Source organism: Pinus tabuliformis, chromosome 7 (genome assembly GCF_031772625.1).
Source record: "Pinus tabuliformis cultivar Carrire ecotype Pingquan chromosome 7, CPIR1, whole genome shotgun sequence".
NCBI classification, from domain to species: Eukaryota; Viridiplantae; Streptophyta; class Pinopsida; order Pinales; family Pinaceae; genus Pinus; species Pinus tabuliformis.
The window spans coordinates 1,187,920,019-1,187,939,132 of record NC_142293.1 but is presented as its reverse complement, the minus strand read 5'-3'; the positions used below and the strand labels follow the sequence as shown (position 1 = coordinate 1,187,939,132).

Sequence of the window (19,114 nt, the reverse complement as noted above, 5' to 3'; positions counted from 1 at the left end):
TTAAAAGTGTGGTTATGCTTGATGATATAACAGAATGGACCAGTGAAAGGATTATAGCTTGTTTTTCCCTGTTCAGGAGCGCCATTGGACATCACCACACATGGCTGCTTTACTACAAGCGGCCATGGGTTCGACACAATCAGAAAGGCTAAAACAGGCTTTCAAGATGGCTCCTCGTCTTCTTGAAGTATATTTCAGGATTGCATTGCGTGATGTGAATGATTGTATGCTAATTGTCCCTTCTAGATTTTACTTTGAAGTAAAATATCTGTTCTGTTATGAAGTCAAAATGTTGTGATTATTTGGGTATGACTGTCAAAATAGCATGATGTTTCATAAACTAACCTTATCTTTCTATGTTTGTAACAGCTCTGATTTGTGCATTAATACCAATAATCATGGCAAGAAATTCTACGTTGATTCCTGACAAAAAGACTGCTTTTGAGGTTTGTGTGCAAATTATTGTGTTGCAACCAGCTGCAAATTTATCCTGAAGCTTAGTTGTACATTTTTTTTAATCTGTCTTAGATCATTTAATATAGTAAAATGCAAAATTTTCAAATTAGTCAATTACTAAGAAAAGGTGTTACTTAAAATAGACCAAGCATCTTAAAAGGCCCCTAGGTCTCATCATACCCACATTTATGGTAGCCCTGTGGACTCGCAAATTTCATGTGACAGCTATCGTTTATATCATTGTTATTCAAGAGAATGGCGTACAAATGTAGATGATGAATGATTGAATAATGTCATGTTTCCATCATAGCATTCCTGCAATGCTATAGTGAAATAGATCAATTTTTATCTAGGAGTAGTGGCACATATCTAAAAAACAGAGAGGAGCAAGGGAAGATTGTAAGGAGATTAACACCATTCCAACTCTTTCATGGATGCAAGTGTTGTGTGTGATCTTATATGATTTAGCATTATAGTACAATAAAGGAAGAACTTTTAGAAAATTCAAGGCATGTTATAGGAGTGACATGTAAGAGTAGAAAGGCATGCAAGTGTTGAAAAATTTAGTAGCTGTGGTCAGTGTTTCCATTGGCAAATAAAGGAGACATATCATATTTTTGACTGTAATGTTCCTAAATAAGAATGTGAGTGATATTAAGCAAATAAATGGTGCAGCAGCATATAAAAATAAAAACACACTAAACGTCCATGAAAACATTGCCAATCAGGAACTGCTGAGCCATATTATTAAAAATCAGAGGGCTAGATACAACATAAAATGGAATGGTGCACTTGGGCTTGTCCCAATGAACAAGCAAGACCAACCCCAGGTGGGAAAATCGCTGAGCTGAAGGCTGTCTAGCTGCTGTACCACTCCGCACTGCGCTGCCCCAGTAAACTGCTGCTCTACTGAACTTCGAATCGCTAGAAGGTGCCCAAAAACTGCCCAGAAAAATATATCCTTTCAACCCCAGACTCCTTGGATAAAACCTAGAAGCGAATTTAGCTGGTTTTGATTTTGGATTTTCGGTCTCCTTGGGGCCTCTCCCCTGTTTCAACTGCCAAATTCGACTTGCAGGAAATAGCCTGCAAATCCCTCTGTAAACACCTCTGAAATGTTGGTTGTACTTGTGCTATCCAACTCTTTGCTCCTTGGATGGCTCTTGGCCAAGATTGACTGCTCTCCCAAGTCCCCACGAATTGCTGCTACAGGGCTTTGCGCAATCCCTCTGCCCAGAAATTCGAATAACTGATGCACTGGTCTAGTTGGCTGCAAACTCTAGCGAAAATGTCCTCAACAAGCAACCTCCTCAGCTCCTGGAACTCCCAGCAAGCAATGAATCTCTTGGCTGGCTTCCAACCTCTCCTGTGTGTTTCTGGCTGCCCAAGAAGTACGCAGTTCCCTCTCTGCGCTGATGGATGAAGTGTTTGACTTTACCGAACTCCTTGAAACTCATGTGGAACTCCGAACAACCTCCTTAGGGCGGGCACGGATGGTCCCCCAAAGAAGAGGTTGAATCTCCCACGTGAGAGATTCGTTGCTAAACAACCAGTAGACTCGCTAAGCAACGTAGCGTACAAAAGAGTGTTTGTTTGCAAATGTTCAAGATGGTCGAAAATGAGATCTGATCCTCCTTTTATCACCTTGGGTCCCTTTAGCCTCATGTGGGCCCCTCCATCCACCCATTCGATTCCCTCCAAGCTCATGGAATGGCCAAGTTCGAATTTCTCATGTGGGTGACCCCCATATTCCACTAGTTGCAAAATAAAGTCGAATTTCCCCTATAGTTCCTAAGTCTAAGTGTGGGGTCCTCCTTCTAAACCAAAATTGTGCCAAAAATGTATAGTTGCACCCTGTGACTAATGTATTTGAGAAGGGACATGACATTGGCTTTGACTAAGTCGGCCTCAAAAAGGACAAGTCGGCTCACATGTGTGAAAAGGTACCTCCTCCAACACAAAAATATGACTTCATTGAGCCTCATTTGGACCATTTCAGCACACACAAGTTCAATCTAAAATAGTAGAGAGAAATCACACGTGAGAAGGAGACAAGAAGCCCTGTTTTGACTAGCATTGACTATCTTCTTTGGATCTGTTTTGACTTGCATTGATGTGAGCTAGTTTGGTTCTGTTTTGATCGAGTTCTTGACTATTGAAGGAGGTTGGAAAGTTGCAGATGCTCATTGACCTGTTTGACTGAACTTCTGTCCTATTTCTGGCTCGTTGACTTTAGTTGACCATAGCGTTTGACTGAGGCATTTGACCGAAGATTTCAGGAACTGTGTTGACTGAATTTCAGTCCTCCTATTTCAAAGCTTCCACAGGCCAAAATTCGGCCTTATTATTACAGGCATGACATTGACCAGAAGTTGACTTTCTCTCTCTTTGTTGACTGGTTTTGACTTGGACAAATTGAGGTCAGATTTGGAACCTTGTTGGAATATTCTTTGATGTATTATTGATGAACAAAATTTCTCTCATAAGGAAAGATTGGGTGGGTTTTCCCCTTGTGGGTTTTTCGCTGGCTGTGAGCCTAATTCTTGGTGTCTCTTGTCTCTTGTTCTACTATTTACTATGATATCTATATTGTTCTATTATTGAAATGAATGGTTGAAGTTTTTCATGTATAGCTACTTAATGATTGGAATGTAAAAGGAAGACTGGTTATATCATTAGAAGTAGTTATCAATTGTGAAAAACTATACTAGTCTTGACTACACTAGTAAAATCAACATGGTATCAGAGCTTTGGTGAAGGGAAGAGCTGTGAGATCACCTTGAAGAGCATTGAAAGCACCTTGAAGAATCTTGGGATCTGTGATTTTGGTTGGTCATCTTCATCTTCATCATGAATTCTTTCATGAAGACAGAGAAGAAGCTTGAAGGAGCTACAAATTACAAGGCATGGAAGGCCAAGATTGATCTAGTTCTTGCAATGCATAAAGTTTTGGGAATTGTTACAGGGAACGTTACTGAACCAACTGATAATGCATGGAAAGAAAAATTTCAAGATGATGGCATCTTGGCAAGAAACATCATCATTGAATCTCATCATAGAATCTGTTAGGGATAATCTAATTCCCTATATTGTTGATCACCAAACATCCAAAGGGATGTATGATGCCATCATTGGTTTGTACACTATCAACAACATCAATCAATCTATAAGCTTAAGGGGTCAACTTCACAATATCAAGATGACGAAGAATGATATAATGGCTTCCTATTTTGTAAAGATATCTCAAATAAGAGATCAACTCAAGGCCATTGGTGAAGAAGTATCTAACAAAGAATTGGTAGCTGTGGCTTTGGGTGGTTTACCTAGATCTTGGGATCCTTTTGCAACAAGCATTAGTGCAAGAGAGAATGCACCTTCATTTGATAAGCTGTGGGCTTCCTGCACTCAAGAAGAATCAAGACTTCATTCAAGAGACCAGACTGGAGATCCAAATGAAGAAGCTTTAGCAACTTATTCCAAGAGTTCCAAAAGAATACCTAATTTTGGAAGATTTCAAAGAAGTTATGGTAGGAGACCTAATTCAAGACTTACTCCAATAAATTGTCCAAGAAGGCAATGTGCACCTCAAAGAAGACCTCCTCCTCCCTCATGAGATAGGAGAGATAGAAGAGATGAAAGAGATTTGACAAAAGTTTAATGCTTTCGTTGCCAAGCATATGGTCACTATCTATTAATTTTAAGCGACAATGGTATGTTCTCTGCTTTAGAGCAATTTTACTTCAATTTCTTAATTAGCCCAATATCAATATCCAATTTGGCAATCACATCAACATGATAGTAAAATGCAGATAGAACATAAACATAAACAGTAGAAGACAAGCCAAAACAAGAGGACACAAGATGTGGCACCAACCAGGGACAAACCCCAATGTGGGGAAACCCTTGATCAATTCTTCTTATAGTCTTCAATAGTTCAGCAGAGAGACATAGTACACTTTACAAATCTGATAATTTATGACAACAGTAGAAGAGCCCAAACCAGAAAAGTCAACACTGGTCAATAGGGCAGATTTGACCCTCAACAAATCGCTCAACTTCTGTCAACTTCAGCCTTCAAACAGCAAGATAAAATAGCCCTCAAAACAGTCAAATTCAGCCCAGTCAAAGTCTAGTCAAACAACCCACCTGCGGTCAGCCCTAGCTGCAATCAACACTTGTCAACAGTCATCGTCTAGCCTTGATTTTTGTGCCCAGAAATGAGGCCTGCCCAAACAGAGATAACCCTCACAAAACGCAATCAAAGGAGGTCAACGTATGCTGGTCAACGCTTGGTCAAACTGTCCAGAAATTTGGTCTCCTGAAATTTCGCTCTCCTGAAATTTCAGACGTGTGGAGAGAGAGAGGCCCAGAAATCCGTATCCAATCAATGAGGAGAGAGAGAGAGAAGTGTGAAGATGAGTGTCCAAATGAGGCTAAGTCACCTTCTATTTATATGCAACATTGAGGATGAATAGACTTGACTGTTGGGCTTCTGAGCCTACATAAGTTCGCTGGCCGACCTTGGCAATTTGACCATAATGAAAACAAATTCATAACTTCATTTGTACATGTCATAATTGGATGATCTTTAGATCAATCTTACACCTCTCGGAGAGAGGAATCCAAGAAAAATATCAGCTGTCATAAATAAGATGACCCATGTGGATTTGGCCCTAGTTGCCAATTTTAACACTATCAATCTCATCGTCATCAAAGAAATCAAAGGGATGACTATTAAAGGAATGGAGATCAAAAAAGGAAAGGGAAGCATCATGCTTCTGGAGCTGACCTTGATGAGTCCTCTCATAAGAGGAGGCCTAGAAAGAATGAATCTGATGAGGAATATTCATTGTGTTTTGATTTTACAGGTGTCATTGTCGGTCATGATGAAATATGGTTGGTGGATAGTGGTGCCTTTAGGCACATGATTGTTGAAGAACATAACTAGTGTCAGTTTTCATAATTGTATTTGAGTCATTTATTTATGAAAAGAAAGAAATGAAAGATTATTTATAAAAGAAATTTTTTATCGACTTATTAAAGCATGGGTTTCATGCTCGGGTCAACAGTCAATAGGTCAAAGCACCCATTGAGTGCTCTTGGATTTTTGTTTAAGTCAAAGTCAAATTTATTATTTAAGAAACCCTTCTTGGGTTCATGAGGTCGAAGAAGGAAATTTATTTTGTCATGTCAAACCCTCCATCCATGAAGTCAGCCTCAAGTTAGTTCCAAAAGTGGGCTCCTAATTATTTATGTTGGCTTCATTTACAGGCAAAAACAACTATATATACCTAACTGAACTCGACCCAACCTGAAGCAGTCAAGCAAGTTCAGATATTACAGAATAGCGAAGTTAAGGAAAAGGATAGTGAAGTTTTACAGGACCGAGACATCATTGTAGGACTGAAGTATGAAGTACAAGGACTGAGCTGTATTACAGGAAGCCAAAGTTTGATGTCTATAATTGTAGGAAGCCGAAGTCTCAATGATTACAGGAATTCGAAATTTCTAGAATTGCAGGAGATGTCAAGAAGGATCAAAAACGTGAAGAACTGTTATGGAAGAAAAATACTTCAAAGGTTGACTTGATGGATGGAGAGAGGTTTAGGTCAAGGGTCTAGGATGGTCTCAATTTGATTTTGATACTACTAAGGAAGAGTTTGACTGGGTTTTCCCCTCCTTAGGGGTTTTTCCCTGGCTGAGTGCCTACATCTGGTGTTCATTGTGTTTTTGGCATTTATTTGATGATATGAACACTAATATAAGCAACATAAGACAAAATAGAGAAATTAAATATAACAAGTAAATATCACAAATAAATGTCAAATCAGAGAAATCAAGTATAAATGCTGCTCTAATGGATTTCTCAACATGGTATCAGAGCAAGGTTCGTTTACTTAAAGGGCAGTTAGAAGATCACAAAAGAACTTCAACACAAATAAAGGAAGTCATTCTCATAAGTTTGAGCTCCTTGAAGGTAGTAGAACGAAATTCTGGGCATGACTATAAAAACTTTACCTCTGCAATTTGATCACAAACCCGGAAGATTAAGGATACCAATCAGAACTGAAGAATAACAAAGAGGAGCCTAAATGCTTTGTATTTTGAGGATTGAAAGGCTAGGCATATAGCCTAGTCAAGGCAAAGCCTATTACACTAAGTTATCGGAAACTCCTGAAGAATTTTCTGGAAACGCGGATCCCCGTTTCTGATACATAAACGGATACGATTCTTGTCTGAAACGCTGTAAAAACGTTTTTGTGCCATTTCAAAAAATCTGAAACTTTAGATTTGGAATTGGATACGTTTCCAAGGGATTTATTTTTTTTTGGATCCGTTTCCGGAGAAATCCGAAAACGGATCCACGAAAATTGTGATCAAAATCCACCCTTAAAATGTTAAAAAGCTTGAAAGTTTGTATAGCCATAAATAAATAATAAAAATGAAGAACTCAGATTTGCAAATAAACTCACTATAAATAGAGTCTCATAAAGTCTTTTCTAAATCTTTAGAAACAACGACACTCCATATATTTATCAAGGATTCTTACTAAGAAAAAGATAGATGTTCAAAAATGCAAATAAAAGGGTTTGATGAATGTCTTCGTAAAGAGATTTATTTGAGCGATTAATTTTCATTTTGGTTAAGGTTTTGTTAATTGTCATTGATTTTGCTCTTGATTTCATAAATCCCTCCAATATAACAAATCTTCTCTAGCCAATCTTGTGCCTGCATATAGTCATGAGACCAAGCTGACATTGAGAAGATTGAAATGTTCAAATAGGTCTTGATGGAATATCCCAATGATCCCATGGGCCTTTTAATTGTCATGCAAGGAAGATAGATATCATCTGCCATGCATGACAAGTTCTTTGAAGGAGTTGGACTCGAAAGCACAAAGGCTGTAGCATTTCTGATTACATTATTAATGTAATGATGATGACAATGTTTATGCTGAATTGATGATGATGATTTGTTTATGTTGAATTCATGATGATGACTATGCATTTTTAGATATAGATTCTAGATTCTAAAAGATGATATATATATATATATATATATATATATATATATGCATGTCGTTTCCTTGCCGTATCGTATCCTAATATTTTGAAAATTTGTCGTATCCGTTTCAAACCTCGTATTCGTATCCGTTCCCGTATCTGTTTCAGTGCAACTTAGCTATTACAAGAGAAAGCGAGAATCTGAGCATAAAAACGAAGGTCTAAAATCAACTTTTTCAGAGATCCAAAATTCTAATACTTTCTCAAAAGTTCTGACCAAATCAGGCTTTAAGGTGTCCCTTACAACTCCTTAAAAGAAAAGATCCAAGACCGAGGTATCTAAGAAGCATTGCTAAGACTAACTCATAACAACAACCACTTAGAAAAGAGAGCCGAGACTCCTGTGACGACAAGATACATACTTATGGGCATATATATATTCATGTCCTAAACAGTGCTTTGTAGGACATTTCTTGACATCAAAATTTCACTGTATGGTATGAAGATCTTTAGGCCTGTTTGTAAGGTCTAAAAAAAGGCCTATTCATAGGGTCTCTCCCTCAAGATATATATATATATATATATATATATATCTGTCAGGCTCTCATGTATCTAGTACACTTCTTATCAAGAACAGTAAAGGAAGCAGTCCCTTCTGTTGAAGACAGTATATGTAGTTTACAATTATGACCTAACCAGAAGTAAAGGAGCGGTGAGATTCTTTTAGTTAGTGAGGAATCAACTAGCAGTGTATGAAAAATTGCAGTACCTCTTGAAGGCAGACTTTGATAGTCTTGAAAAACAATAAATCTTGGCTAATGAAGGATCAGAGTACGTAATTGAGAGGTGTTACCACCATTTTGTGTGTAATATCCCTAGGATAATTTTTTTCTCCAAGATGGTCCTCAGCGGACAGCGAGCAGCCCCTTGCAGCCACCAGCTAACTCATTGTGCCATCTTCTACGCCACCTAAGTTAGCGTTGTGGTTCCTCGCCCATCTGCGATGATTGTATTTTTGAAGGTGGGCCTCGTGAATCTAAAGGTATTCTTTGTCATTTGGAAATTGGTATTGTAGTTTGCTTATCATGGACACTTCTGGGCATGTATTTATGGGGGGATTCGGCGGAAAGAATGGGCTAGGTTTGTGCTTCTGTCCCCTAGACCCCTTTTAGGAATTAACCTTGGATTCTAGTCCCGTGGGACCTCTTTTACTGACCGTTTGGTTCCAGGGATGGTATTTCACGAGAAACCTTGATTTTGGTTGTGCTCCTTTATTTGCTTATATTACCCTCTTTCCATTCAGTATTACCCCATCCATCATTTTTCCTGCCTACCCCATTATCATGGCCATCACCTCGGTTCCTATAGGTTCTATGAGCCTTATTCATCATATACGAACCCATGATTCTCCCAACCACTAGTGGGCGATGAACCGCCCCACTTTAAAAGTGGGATTTCACTACTATATCTTACACATCATGCTCTAAACCCTTGAGCCCCGAGCACTCAATCGAAGAAAATCATAAAAAGGCAAAAGGCATAAAAGAAGGTTGGAAAAATCAAGGGCGGGGCACCTCATGTACTATGAATATTCCCTCCTATAAATTATAAACCCAAGTGTGGGTTTCCCTCTTATTAGCTACCCTTGCACCCCAACGTGTGACCCATGGCTACCCCTTCTCATCCCCTACTTCATTCACCATATTTATCACATGCCACCACCTTTTGAAGGATGTACCTTGAATATTATCCCCTTTAGAAGTAGAAACCACCTAATAGGGTACTTGGTTAACCCCATTTGGAGTTTAGGAGACATTGGCACATCCCAAAGCCCATTATGGAAGGGCAGGCCATTATGAAGTCCCCACCTGTGGTCCATGATTAGGTAAGCTCATTTACTCTATTTCTCTAATGACTTGTTGTACTGGAAGGCTAAGGGATGCATTGGATCTTATGCAGGATTGCAGATGGTTTCCATTTGGGGTTTGGTCTCCCTATATGGGGTCCTAATCCTCTAGAGGGCTACATTGACACATGTAAGGTGAGCATTGAGAGCCATGGGCCTCCCAACAACAGATTGCACTTCATGGATCCCCACAACCATTTAGAGATTGCTCGTGGTTTACTTATTGGATGAGGAGGATGCACCCGATCCATCATGCCTAGCCGGCCCTAGATCTACACCATACACTTGGCAGATGATCCAGGACTTGCACGATGATGTGGCATCACCTACACCATCATCCTAGCCCTTGCAGGCGATCTACAAGCATCTTTGATTTGTTTGGAGACCCATGAGGACACTTTTGTGCCCCCACATGTCATTTGGAACACCATAGGTTATTACAAGGGGCCAACTGTTGATTTGGGGTAGCATCAGATGTGCTCTAGCCATGAAAATTGGTGGAGAAGCTAAAGCACATGAAATCTCCAAGATATAGAAATGGCTTGGGAAATTCCACCCGGTTAGGGAGATATTAAAATAATTAAAATTTTTAATGGAGTTCCTAAGTCTAAACTTAGGAAAATTAAAATATTAATGGGTATTAATATAAAACTGGACAAGAATGTTATAAATGACATGGATCAAGCTAAATCTAATCTTAGTCGTTGATTAGAGACTTAATCTCGGATGTTGAAGACTCAATAGGAAAAGTATAAGAGGAGGCTTGAGGGTTAGTTGGAGACACACTAAGATTGATCAGTCAATTCGATTTTCTGGAGCGGGGTTTGCTGAGAAAAATTGAACAAGCGATTTGAGTTGTAGCGAGGGGCAGTGAGTACATAGTAGAGAGGTAGAGATAGTGCTGGAGGGCGAGCACAATGATTGATGAGGCTACGCAAAGGTAGCAGGAGCCACACAGAGGCTGAGGGGCTTGCGTGGGTGACGCAAAAGGCCAGAGAGCTGATGCAAAGAGGCAGTAGGCTGACGCAGAGAGGTAGTAGGCTGACGCAGAGGGTTCCAGAGCTACACAGAGGCTAGCAGGGCTGACGCAGAGCCTTGCAGAAGTGCCGGAAGGATTTTCGTGGGCTATACTAGTGCTGAGAAGCTGAAGAGGTATTACTGCCATGTAGAAATCTCTGTTGGGTGAGCCAGTTTGGCACCCTAGTTGTACTCAAGAAAGCTGCTTAATAATAAAACCCTCAAAATTGCTGCATCAGTTTTCCCGCATTGGGTTTTTGCAGGGACGATTGTCCAAAAATAACGGTGTCCCTTGTGTGTTTGTCTATTATTTCAGTTGATGATCTGTATATGAGTTGAGACTGCATTTGTGTTTATTTTCAGTATTTATATGGATAAATAACTTGTTAAGGAATAATTAAGTAGGTGAAATAAACCAAATAATGCAGTAGGATTTTCTGACGTGTCAGACTTAGAAATTTCAACACCAATCCCTTGTCCACTACTTTTGAGGGCCCTATTCTTCATTGTGGCACTCGTGGACCTCATTAGGCCTCTTAGAGGATCCTACGACATGCATGAATTATTATTTGACCTCTTGAGAGGTTTTCTTTTTCATTTATGAGCTTGTTTGGTGAGCTTGTCACCAAAAGTTGTAGTATTAGAACATTATTTTATTTTTGGGGCTTATGTAGGCCAATGAGGCTAATTCAAACTCCTAAGTTGTGTATAAATACAAGTGAGATGAGTTCATTTCTCATCATCACTTTGGTTTTCGATATCTTATCTTTCTCATGAGTTTCATACTTTTTCTAGAGGATGAATTGGGGCTTTATGGATGAGTTTTGATGTGTGGATATTGGTTTATCTTCTCTTGTAGCTTCTCTATTGTCAATTGTGAATGGTTGGATATATTCTATTACATGTAATTACGTTCTTTTGATGTTATTCTTGTTTACTTTTGTCATATATGTTGGACTGGGATTTTCGTTGTTCTAGGGCTAATTGCTGCATGCATTTAATGCTTAAATTTGTGGAATTTGTCTCTTTTATAGCATCCTTCAATGTATGGGCCATATAATGTGAGCGAAAACTCCTTGGGGTAATTCTATCAAAGGGTTTGACCTTGATAAACTATACCTTTTGCACATCGAAATATAAAAGTTGCAAGGTTGCTTTTCTTGACCTAGAAGGCAAGTGAAGTGATCTTGAGGCCTCCTTGACTGGGAACCAAGAAATAATTCTCATACTCAACATAGACTCCATTGTCCCAAGGATTAAGGCATTGATCTACCAAGGGTGGTCATTAAAAATCCTATTCTTTCACCTCCTCCTAGGTGTAGCCACATTGGGGTACCTAGGGCATCAATTTCCCGACAAGCTAGCCATAAAAATAATTTGATCTCCTAGGGTCTTTTGCACTGGCCTTTCCTCTAGCTTTCCTCCAATTTTGAAGACATTCCGACAGTGGAGTTGGGAGAGAAGCCAAGCCCTAGCTCCGGGATCAAAACTTGCCCTGCCATCTGGAAGGCTAGTACCTCATAGGATCAAAGCATCATCTTCAAGTGAAATTCTTATCTTGATCCTTCCCCCACCTTGTCTAGGGTAAGAATATCATTGGTTGCTTCATACCTTCCTCATATCCTAGATCGGGTCTACTTGGCCCCGTTTGGTCCCACTCCTTCAAAAGTCATTCTTAAAGAACCATCTGAGATACCAATTCTAATAAGGATTTTAGGGACTGGGGAATTCCTTTACAAGCCTATTCCCATAAACCTAACCCTTAAAATCCTCTTCCCTTCCCTAGAAATACATAGTACCTTGCATAGAAAGCAAGTAAGCTCCATCCTTCAAACGTTTCTGGAAAAGGGTTTGGGTCACTCATATCCATTGAATTATCATTCATTAGTGACTCCACACATACCAGGTCTCCTCCCATCGGTGAAATTCCATAAATAGAAGGGAGCCTTAATTGAGGTGACAATGGGCTACATCTCCATTTGTTGCCCTTGGCCTAGCATTTACCCTTTAGGGATTTGCCTTAGTTCCCCTACTAGTTTGAGTGGTAACAAGAGGTATGGCATGTTCATTTAATAAGGATCTTAGAATTTAGTGGTTCATATGAATCTAGGTTTATAGTTTCCATTACATTAAAGATTCTTATCCAGGATTGAAAACTCGAAATAGCACATGAAAAACGCTAGGCATATATCAATCATTACTCTTGACTTCTAAAGCTTGTAAGTAATCTAGGGTATAGAAAAAACCCTAGTGTTGATTAAAGAAGTAGATAAATTGATTTTTTGCTAGGTCTAGGGTTTGTACTTGAAAACCCTAGGCTTCCATCCTCCATTGTTGTATAGCTTAACAAATTAACATTAAGCTTTTAGTATCGCATATTTTGCTTGGTTGTACTTGTCTATCAATATTGCAGGCATAAGAGATTATGGCTAAATTTAGAAGGAACACTTCAATAAAGGAAATCCTACAAGCTTGGTAAAAAGTGCAATTCCAGGTATGTCTAAAACTATAAGATTTGCAACAAAACTTCTTCATTAAAGTATTTTTGAAATTTTGCATTAAATTACTAACATCTTTATATCTAGGGCTTTGAATCATAGAGATTCTTGATTAGGTGATTAATCATTAGATTAAATCTACCCTCATTATTTTATCATTTGATCATTTTTGTGAAACCCTAACTTTAGGGTTCACTGCAAAACCCTAGCCTCTTAATGCTAAAGGTATGACAATGTTAATAATGAAACCCTAGTCTTCTTAGGGTTCGTGTAGAATATATGTTAAAATCTTATTCTTTACAAATTTAGGGTTTTGGTATTGTTATGGTAAAATCCTAGTCCTTTAGGGTTTACTGTTAATGTCTAGGTTATATATGAAATCCTAGACTTTTTAGGGTTTGTGAACAAGACCTTTATAGTAAGATCCTAGGAATGAAACCCTAGGTGAATTCTCATCAGTGTGATTGAAATTGTCGTATATCTGATTTTGATGTATTAATGTTTGTGTCTTGGGTTTAGCTAGTAGATATCAATATGAAATGCATCCTAGATATGTATATGCAAGTATGCTAACTTAATTGTTGATGCTCATAGTTTGTAAAATCTAGGGCTTGTAATAAAACCCTAGTAGAAGTCTGACATGTAAAAGGATACTGTTGAAACCTTAGATGTATAGTAGGATTGTTATTTAATTGAATTGCTGATATCTAAGGCTTTGTGTCTCAAGGTGGAGTCTAGGGTTTATGACAAAACCCTAGCAAGAAGTTGAAGTCTAGAAGATAAAATATATGACCCTTGCTGATTATAAACCTAACTAGGTTTAGGTATTTGATGTCTAAAAGCATGAATGAGTTGATGTTTCCATTGTAATGACATAGTTAACTTCATGCTTCTGTATATTTGTTTTTGGTTGTACTTGCTATTAAAGTTTTGCAGGTACATAATCTTCAATGTGTTGAAGATGTTCGTAAGTAAAGATGACTTGATAATATTGGTAAGCATGATGAATGAAGCTATAAGAATGATGATGATCAAGATGACCTTGATACCATAAGAAAAAAATAAAGCCTTGAAAGAATGAAGTTTCTCCGATATTATGAAGTTGTTGATTTCCCTAAGTTGAGAGGGAGCCTAGATAGAAGAAAGGGTATATCTCCCCAGTTGAGAGGGAGGGCATATTATACCTTGAAGTAAGAATGAAAGTGCTACAAATGAATGTTCATGATTCATGAAGTTACAAACAAAAGCCCTGAGAAGTACTGAGGCTGTATTTGGTGCTGCTGAAGAAGTGAAAGAAGAAAGCTTTTGGCAAGATGTATTTGGATAACTTGATGATGATTTAAGCGACATCCGAATGATTGAGGATCCCGAAGATTTGTGTTTACTTGAATATGTCTTTAAAGGTTTATTACTGATTGGGGTTGTGATTGTGCATGATCTCTCCATAAAAGGTTGAACGTTTGAAGCATGCTTGGATTGGTGGATATATCTTATTTAGTCAATTAGGAGAGATGAAGCATCTTATGGCAAGATGCTTGGGAGGACATCTGGTCGGCCTATGTGTTGATGTCTAGATCTCAAAGTAAGGAGGGTGGCATTGGTCATGGAGCTTCGACCTTGGATACACACCTAGATACCTGGCTTGGTGGTAGAGCTTAAAAGCCTGATGGTACCTAGAGTGGCTAAAGCTTGAGTCCACCTTAGTCCCTCACGATTAGAGTACCCTGGTCGGGTATCTAATCTATAGCAATGTGTGTGCTAGAACTCTTCATAGTTCATATCACTTTGAGATCTTCCATGTACCTCTATGTGTATGTAATTATGAATACCTCCCTAGTTAAGAGGGAGTGTTGAAGAATGTAACTAGTATCAGTCTTCATAATTGTATTTGAGTCATGTAATTATGAAAAGAAAGAAATGAAAGATTATTCATAAAATAATATTTTTATGGACTTATTAAAGCATGAGTTTCATGCTTGGGTCGATAGTCAATAGGTCAAACCACCCATTGAGTGCTCTAGGATTTTTGTTTAAGTCAAAGTCAAATTTGTTATGTAAGAAGCCCTTCTTGGGTTCATGAGGTCAAAGAAATTTATTTATTCTGTCATGTCAAACCCTCCATCCATCGAGTTAGCCTCAAGTTAGTTCCAAAAGTCGGTTCCTAATTATTCATGTCGGCCTCATTTACAGTGAATAACAACTATATATACCTAACTGAACTTGACCCAACCTGAAGAAGTCAAGCAAGTTCGGATATTATAGAATAGCGAAGTTAAGGAAAAGGAGAGCGAAGTTTTACAGGACCAAGATATCATTGCAGGACTGAAGTATGAAGTACAAGAACTGAGCTGTATTACAGGAAGCCAAAGTTTGATGTCTATAATTGTAGGAAGCCGAAGTCTCAATGATTACAGGAATTCGAAATTTCTAGAATTGCAGGAGATGCCAAGAAGGATCAAAAACTTGAAGAACTGTTATGGAAGAAAAATACTTCAAAGGCTGACTTGATGGATGGAGAGAGGTTTAGGTCAAGGGTCTAGGATGGTCTCAATTTGATTTTGATACTACTAAGGAAGAGTTTGACTAGGTTTTCCCCTCCTTAGGGGTTTTTCCCTGGCTGAGTGTCTACATTTGGTGTTCATTGTGTTTTTGGCATTTATTTGATGATATGAACACCAATATAATCAACATAAGACAAATACAATATCACAAGTAAATGTCAAATCAGAGAAATCAAGTATAAATGCTGCTCTAATGGATTTCTCAACAATGATTGGGAATCGTGATCAGCTCAATGAATTGGTTGAAAAGAAGATGGCACAAAGAGTGGAGCTTGGAGACAATGGCAAATATGATGTCAAAGATATTGGCTCATCATCCTTTCAATTGGATTCAAGAAGTAATATTAAACTTAACAATATTATGTTCTTGGTTTGAAGAAAAACTTGTTGTCCATCTCATTTCTTGAAGACAAAGGATATAGAATTGCTTTTATTTATGGACAAGTCTTAGTATGGAAGAAGGACTCCTCTTTTGAATTTTCCAAGGTCGTTGGTGTGCGAATTGGAGGCCTATATCATCTCCTTGGACATTCAATTCAAGCTTTGCTTCATAACACCATTGATCTTTGTGAACTATGGCATTGAAGGTATGCTTATATTCACTATAAAGCTTTGACTAGAATGAAAGATTTTGTTAAGGGTGTACCAAAAATTAAGGTTGATCATGTAGGAGTTTGCAAAGGATATTCCCTTGGCAAAAAATAGAAAGGAAGATGTACTAGCAGTGATAGTAGATCCAAATGAATCTTGGATCTTGCACACTCTGATGTTTGTAGGCCTATTTCTTGTTGTAAAATGTAACTAGGTTCGGTCTTCATAATGACATAATCTTTGTAAATGACAAAATAAAAGGAATAATTTTTTTTTTGTATGCCTTGCTACATGGGTTTGATGAGCAAGAGGTTTATTTGTTAGTGGCTCCCATTGAGAGCCTTAGGATTTATTATTAAGTCAAAGAGTCAATGTCATGTATGAAGAAGCTCTTCATGAGCATGAGTCAATGTATATAAATATGTCTAAATAGCCCTCCAAAAGACAAGCACAAATCTCCTCTTGAAGTCAACCTGCAAGATGAATTAAATAGATCATGTCGGCTTGCATCAATAGACACATCTCTTGACATGGTCATGTCGACTTAATATGTGGGTCAAACTACTATAAATACCCACCTAGGGTATTCGCAAAAGCACAATGCAAAACTCAGATTCATTTGATGTTTCAGAGGGTAGTCACATGAAGGATTTCGCATGTCACTTCAGAGGTCTGTCCACAGTACACAATCTCGGATACCTCTGCAACTTCGATGGGTAATTGTAGTAGGTAATTACAGTAACTATACTTCACAAATCTCAGAGGATTCGGACAAGCATCTTTGAGTCTTTCGGATGGGTACCATAGAGATGAAGTCTCAGCATATTTGTGATGAATAGCATCTCGGTGATCCCATAGTAATACACTCTGTCTCGACATACATTCTAAATGCAGGCATGATCTTGGCATAGATGTAATCATGATCTCAGTATAGATACAATCATGATCTTGATGGAGACATAGTTGCAAGGTCATGATCTTGATGAATCAAGGAACATCAATGGTGCAGTAGTAATGATCTTAGTGGTGCAACAATGAAGATCTCAGTGTCAAGGAAGCAATGAAGATCTCGATATCAAGAATGAAGGATATCAGTGTCAAGGCAGATCTCAGTATATAGACAATTATGAAGATCTCGAAGAGGATTGTCAAGAGAACATGTGTGTTGATCTTGGCGCGGCTATTAGGTCAAGGGTCTTGGTCTTGGTATTCATCAATTGGAATATCTATAAGAAGAAATTGTGTGGGGTTTCCTCTTAAAGAGTGAGAGGTTTTGGCCCTCGCAGAAAGCCAACATCTTGTGTTCTTGTCTCTTTTGTTTGGTAACTATTTGATGAAGTAAGAAAGCACACTCTAATAATATCAAGTGAAGATTTTGCTAATAAGAAAAAGTAAAAGGGTACCTCACAAATAGTCATCATCGTGAGAAGAATCTTATTAACCTAATTGCCCTAGATTCTTCAACGTGGTATCAAAGCTAAGGTGCTGAAGTCAAAGGAAGGGCAACAAAAGGAGGCATTCAAGGATCAAGTTTCAAGAAGGGCATCAAAACAAGTTGAAGGATATCAAAGAAAAAGGATCAAGATCTACATTGAAGAATCAAACCCTTGTTCAAACCTTAGATCGAAGGAGCAGTCTACAATAACAAGAGATTTTGTCTTCGTAGTCATAATCAAAAGGCCACCAAGACCCTCATCTAGTGTTCTACAAAGCAAGGTAGCTCGAAGGACCTCGAAATGAAGATCACATCATCTTGAAGAAAGTCAAAACCCTAGAAACAATGTTGATCTACACTACAAAAGAATGCAAAGCATATTGAAGGCGAGAAGGCATTGTCATCTTCAAGGTTATAAAAACAAGCAAGGATCATGTCCTTGCCCTAGAAGAAGATAATTCGAGGGAGCAGAAAATCATCCTCATCAAAAGGAGCAACCTTTTCTATTAAATAAAGGCTTTTTCATCTAAAAGAAGATCATCCAAGAGAAATCTCTAATACATCTTCTTCAACCATCATCAAAGTGATCAAGTAGAAGAGTTCATCTTCACTTGTCGTAAGTATCTTTCATTCTATAATCAAGTTTGGTTAAATGACTTTGTATTTGCAAGGAGATCGATAAATTCGTTGGTTCATCGAAATTCCTTGCATAAGAAAGGAGGATTTATATAGTCCCTGAAAGAGAAGTCATTGATATCTATGGAAAAGTCTTTGGAGGTCAAGCATTGTTTGAATGCATGGAAAAGGATCATAGGGACTCTTATGAAATCAATGAAAGGTCCTCTCATCCCTATGTAGCAGAGGAGACATCAAAGAGGTATATGAAATTCTAGAAGATATATTCTCTGAAATTGCAGTAAAGAAGGTCATATCACTTAAACCCGATCTACACAAAATTGAAGATATCAAAGAATGAAGGGATATCTTTATAAGATCTCAATTGGGAGATTCGGGAGAGATGATAAGAAGATACTCACAATTGTTCTTAAATGCACTAAAGTTACCTCATTCAACAACTTGTGGTCGCTATGCTAGATAGAAAAAGACAAGTTGAGGGCAAAAGTGTTGAAGGTTAAAGGACTCAAACATTTGCAGAAAGGCCTCCTCAAAGCTAAAAGCCTGTGTTGATATCAATCTGCTCTTTTGACCATTTTGGGTCAATGCAGGCCTTTTGTTTTGATTCCACTTGCTTCTCATATAATTGTAGAACTTCTTGCCAATTAGTGGAGTCTTTAGTGGGTTTGCGTGCACCTCCTTTCTTTTGGCTGTTCTCATTTCTTGCCTCTGAATTCACTATGGATAGTCTGGGCAGAACAATAGCCTTCTTTTTTAAATTAATTATCAGTTTATCTTCACTGATAGTAACTGGTAATACAGAATTGATAAAAGGCATGCCAAGCATTAAACTTGCAGATGGATCGAAATGCTGAATAGCAGAAATTTTAACAATACTCCCCCCAACTTTCAAAGGAATATTATCCACATAGTGTGTTAACTGAACAGATCCGCCAATAGTTTCAGACACTAGAATGTTTTGGAGTGGTTTCCAGAGAGATTTAAATAAAGAAGGTCGAGCCAAATTATTA

General features: G+C 38.2%; 1 protein-coding gene across 1 annotated transcript in view; it reads left to right on the top strand.

Moving 5' to 3' along the window:
* Positions 1 to 19,114, top strand: part of LOC149251691 (AP-5 complex subunit zeta-1) — a 515,410-nt gene that overhangs the window by 194,910 nt on the left and 301,386 nt on the right. The window contains exons 9-10 of the mRNA XM_089459526.1: positions 77 to 224; positions 370 to 446. Of these exons, the coding sequence (XP_089315652.1) occupies positions 77 to 224; positions 370 to 446 (225 nt within the window). The remainder of the gene's footprint in view (positions 1 to 76; positions 225 to 369; positions 447 to 19,114) is intronic.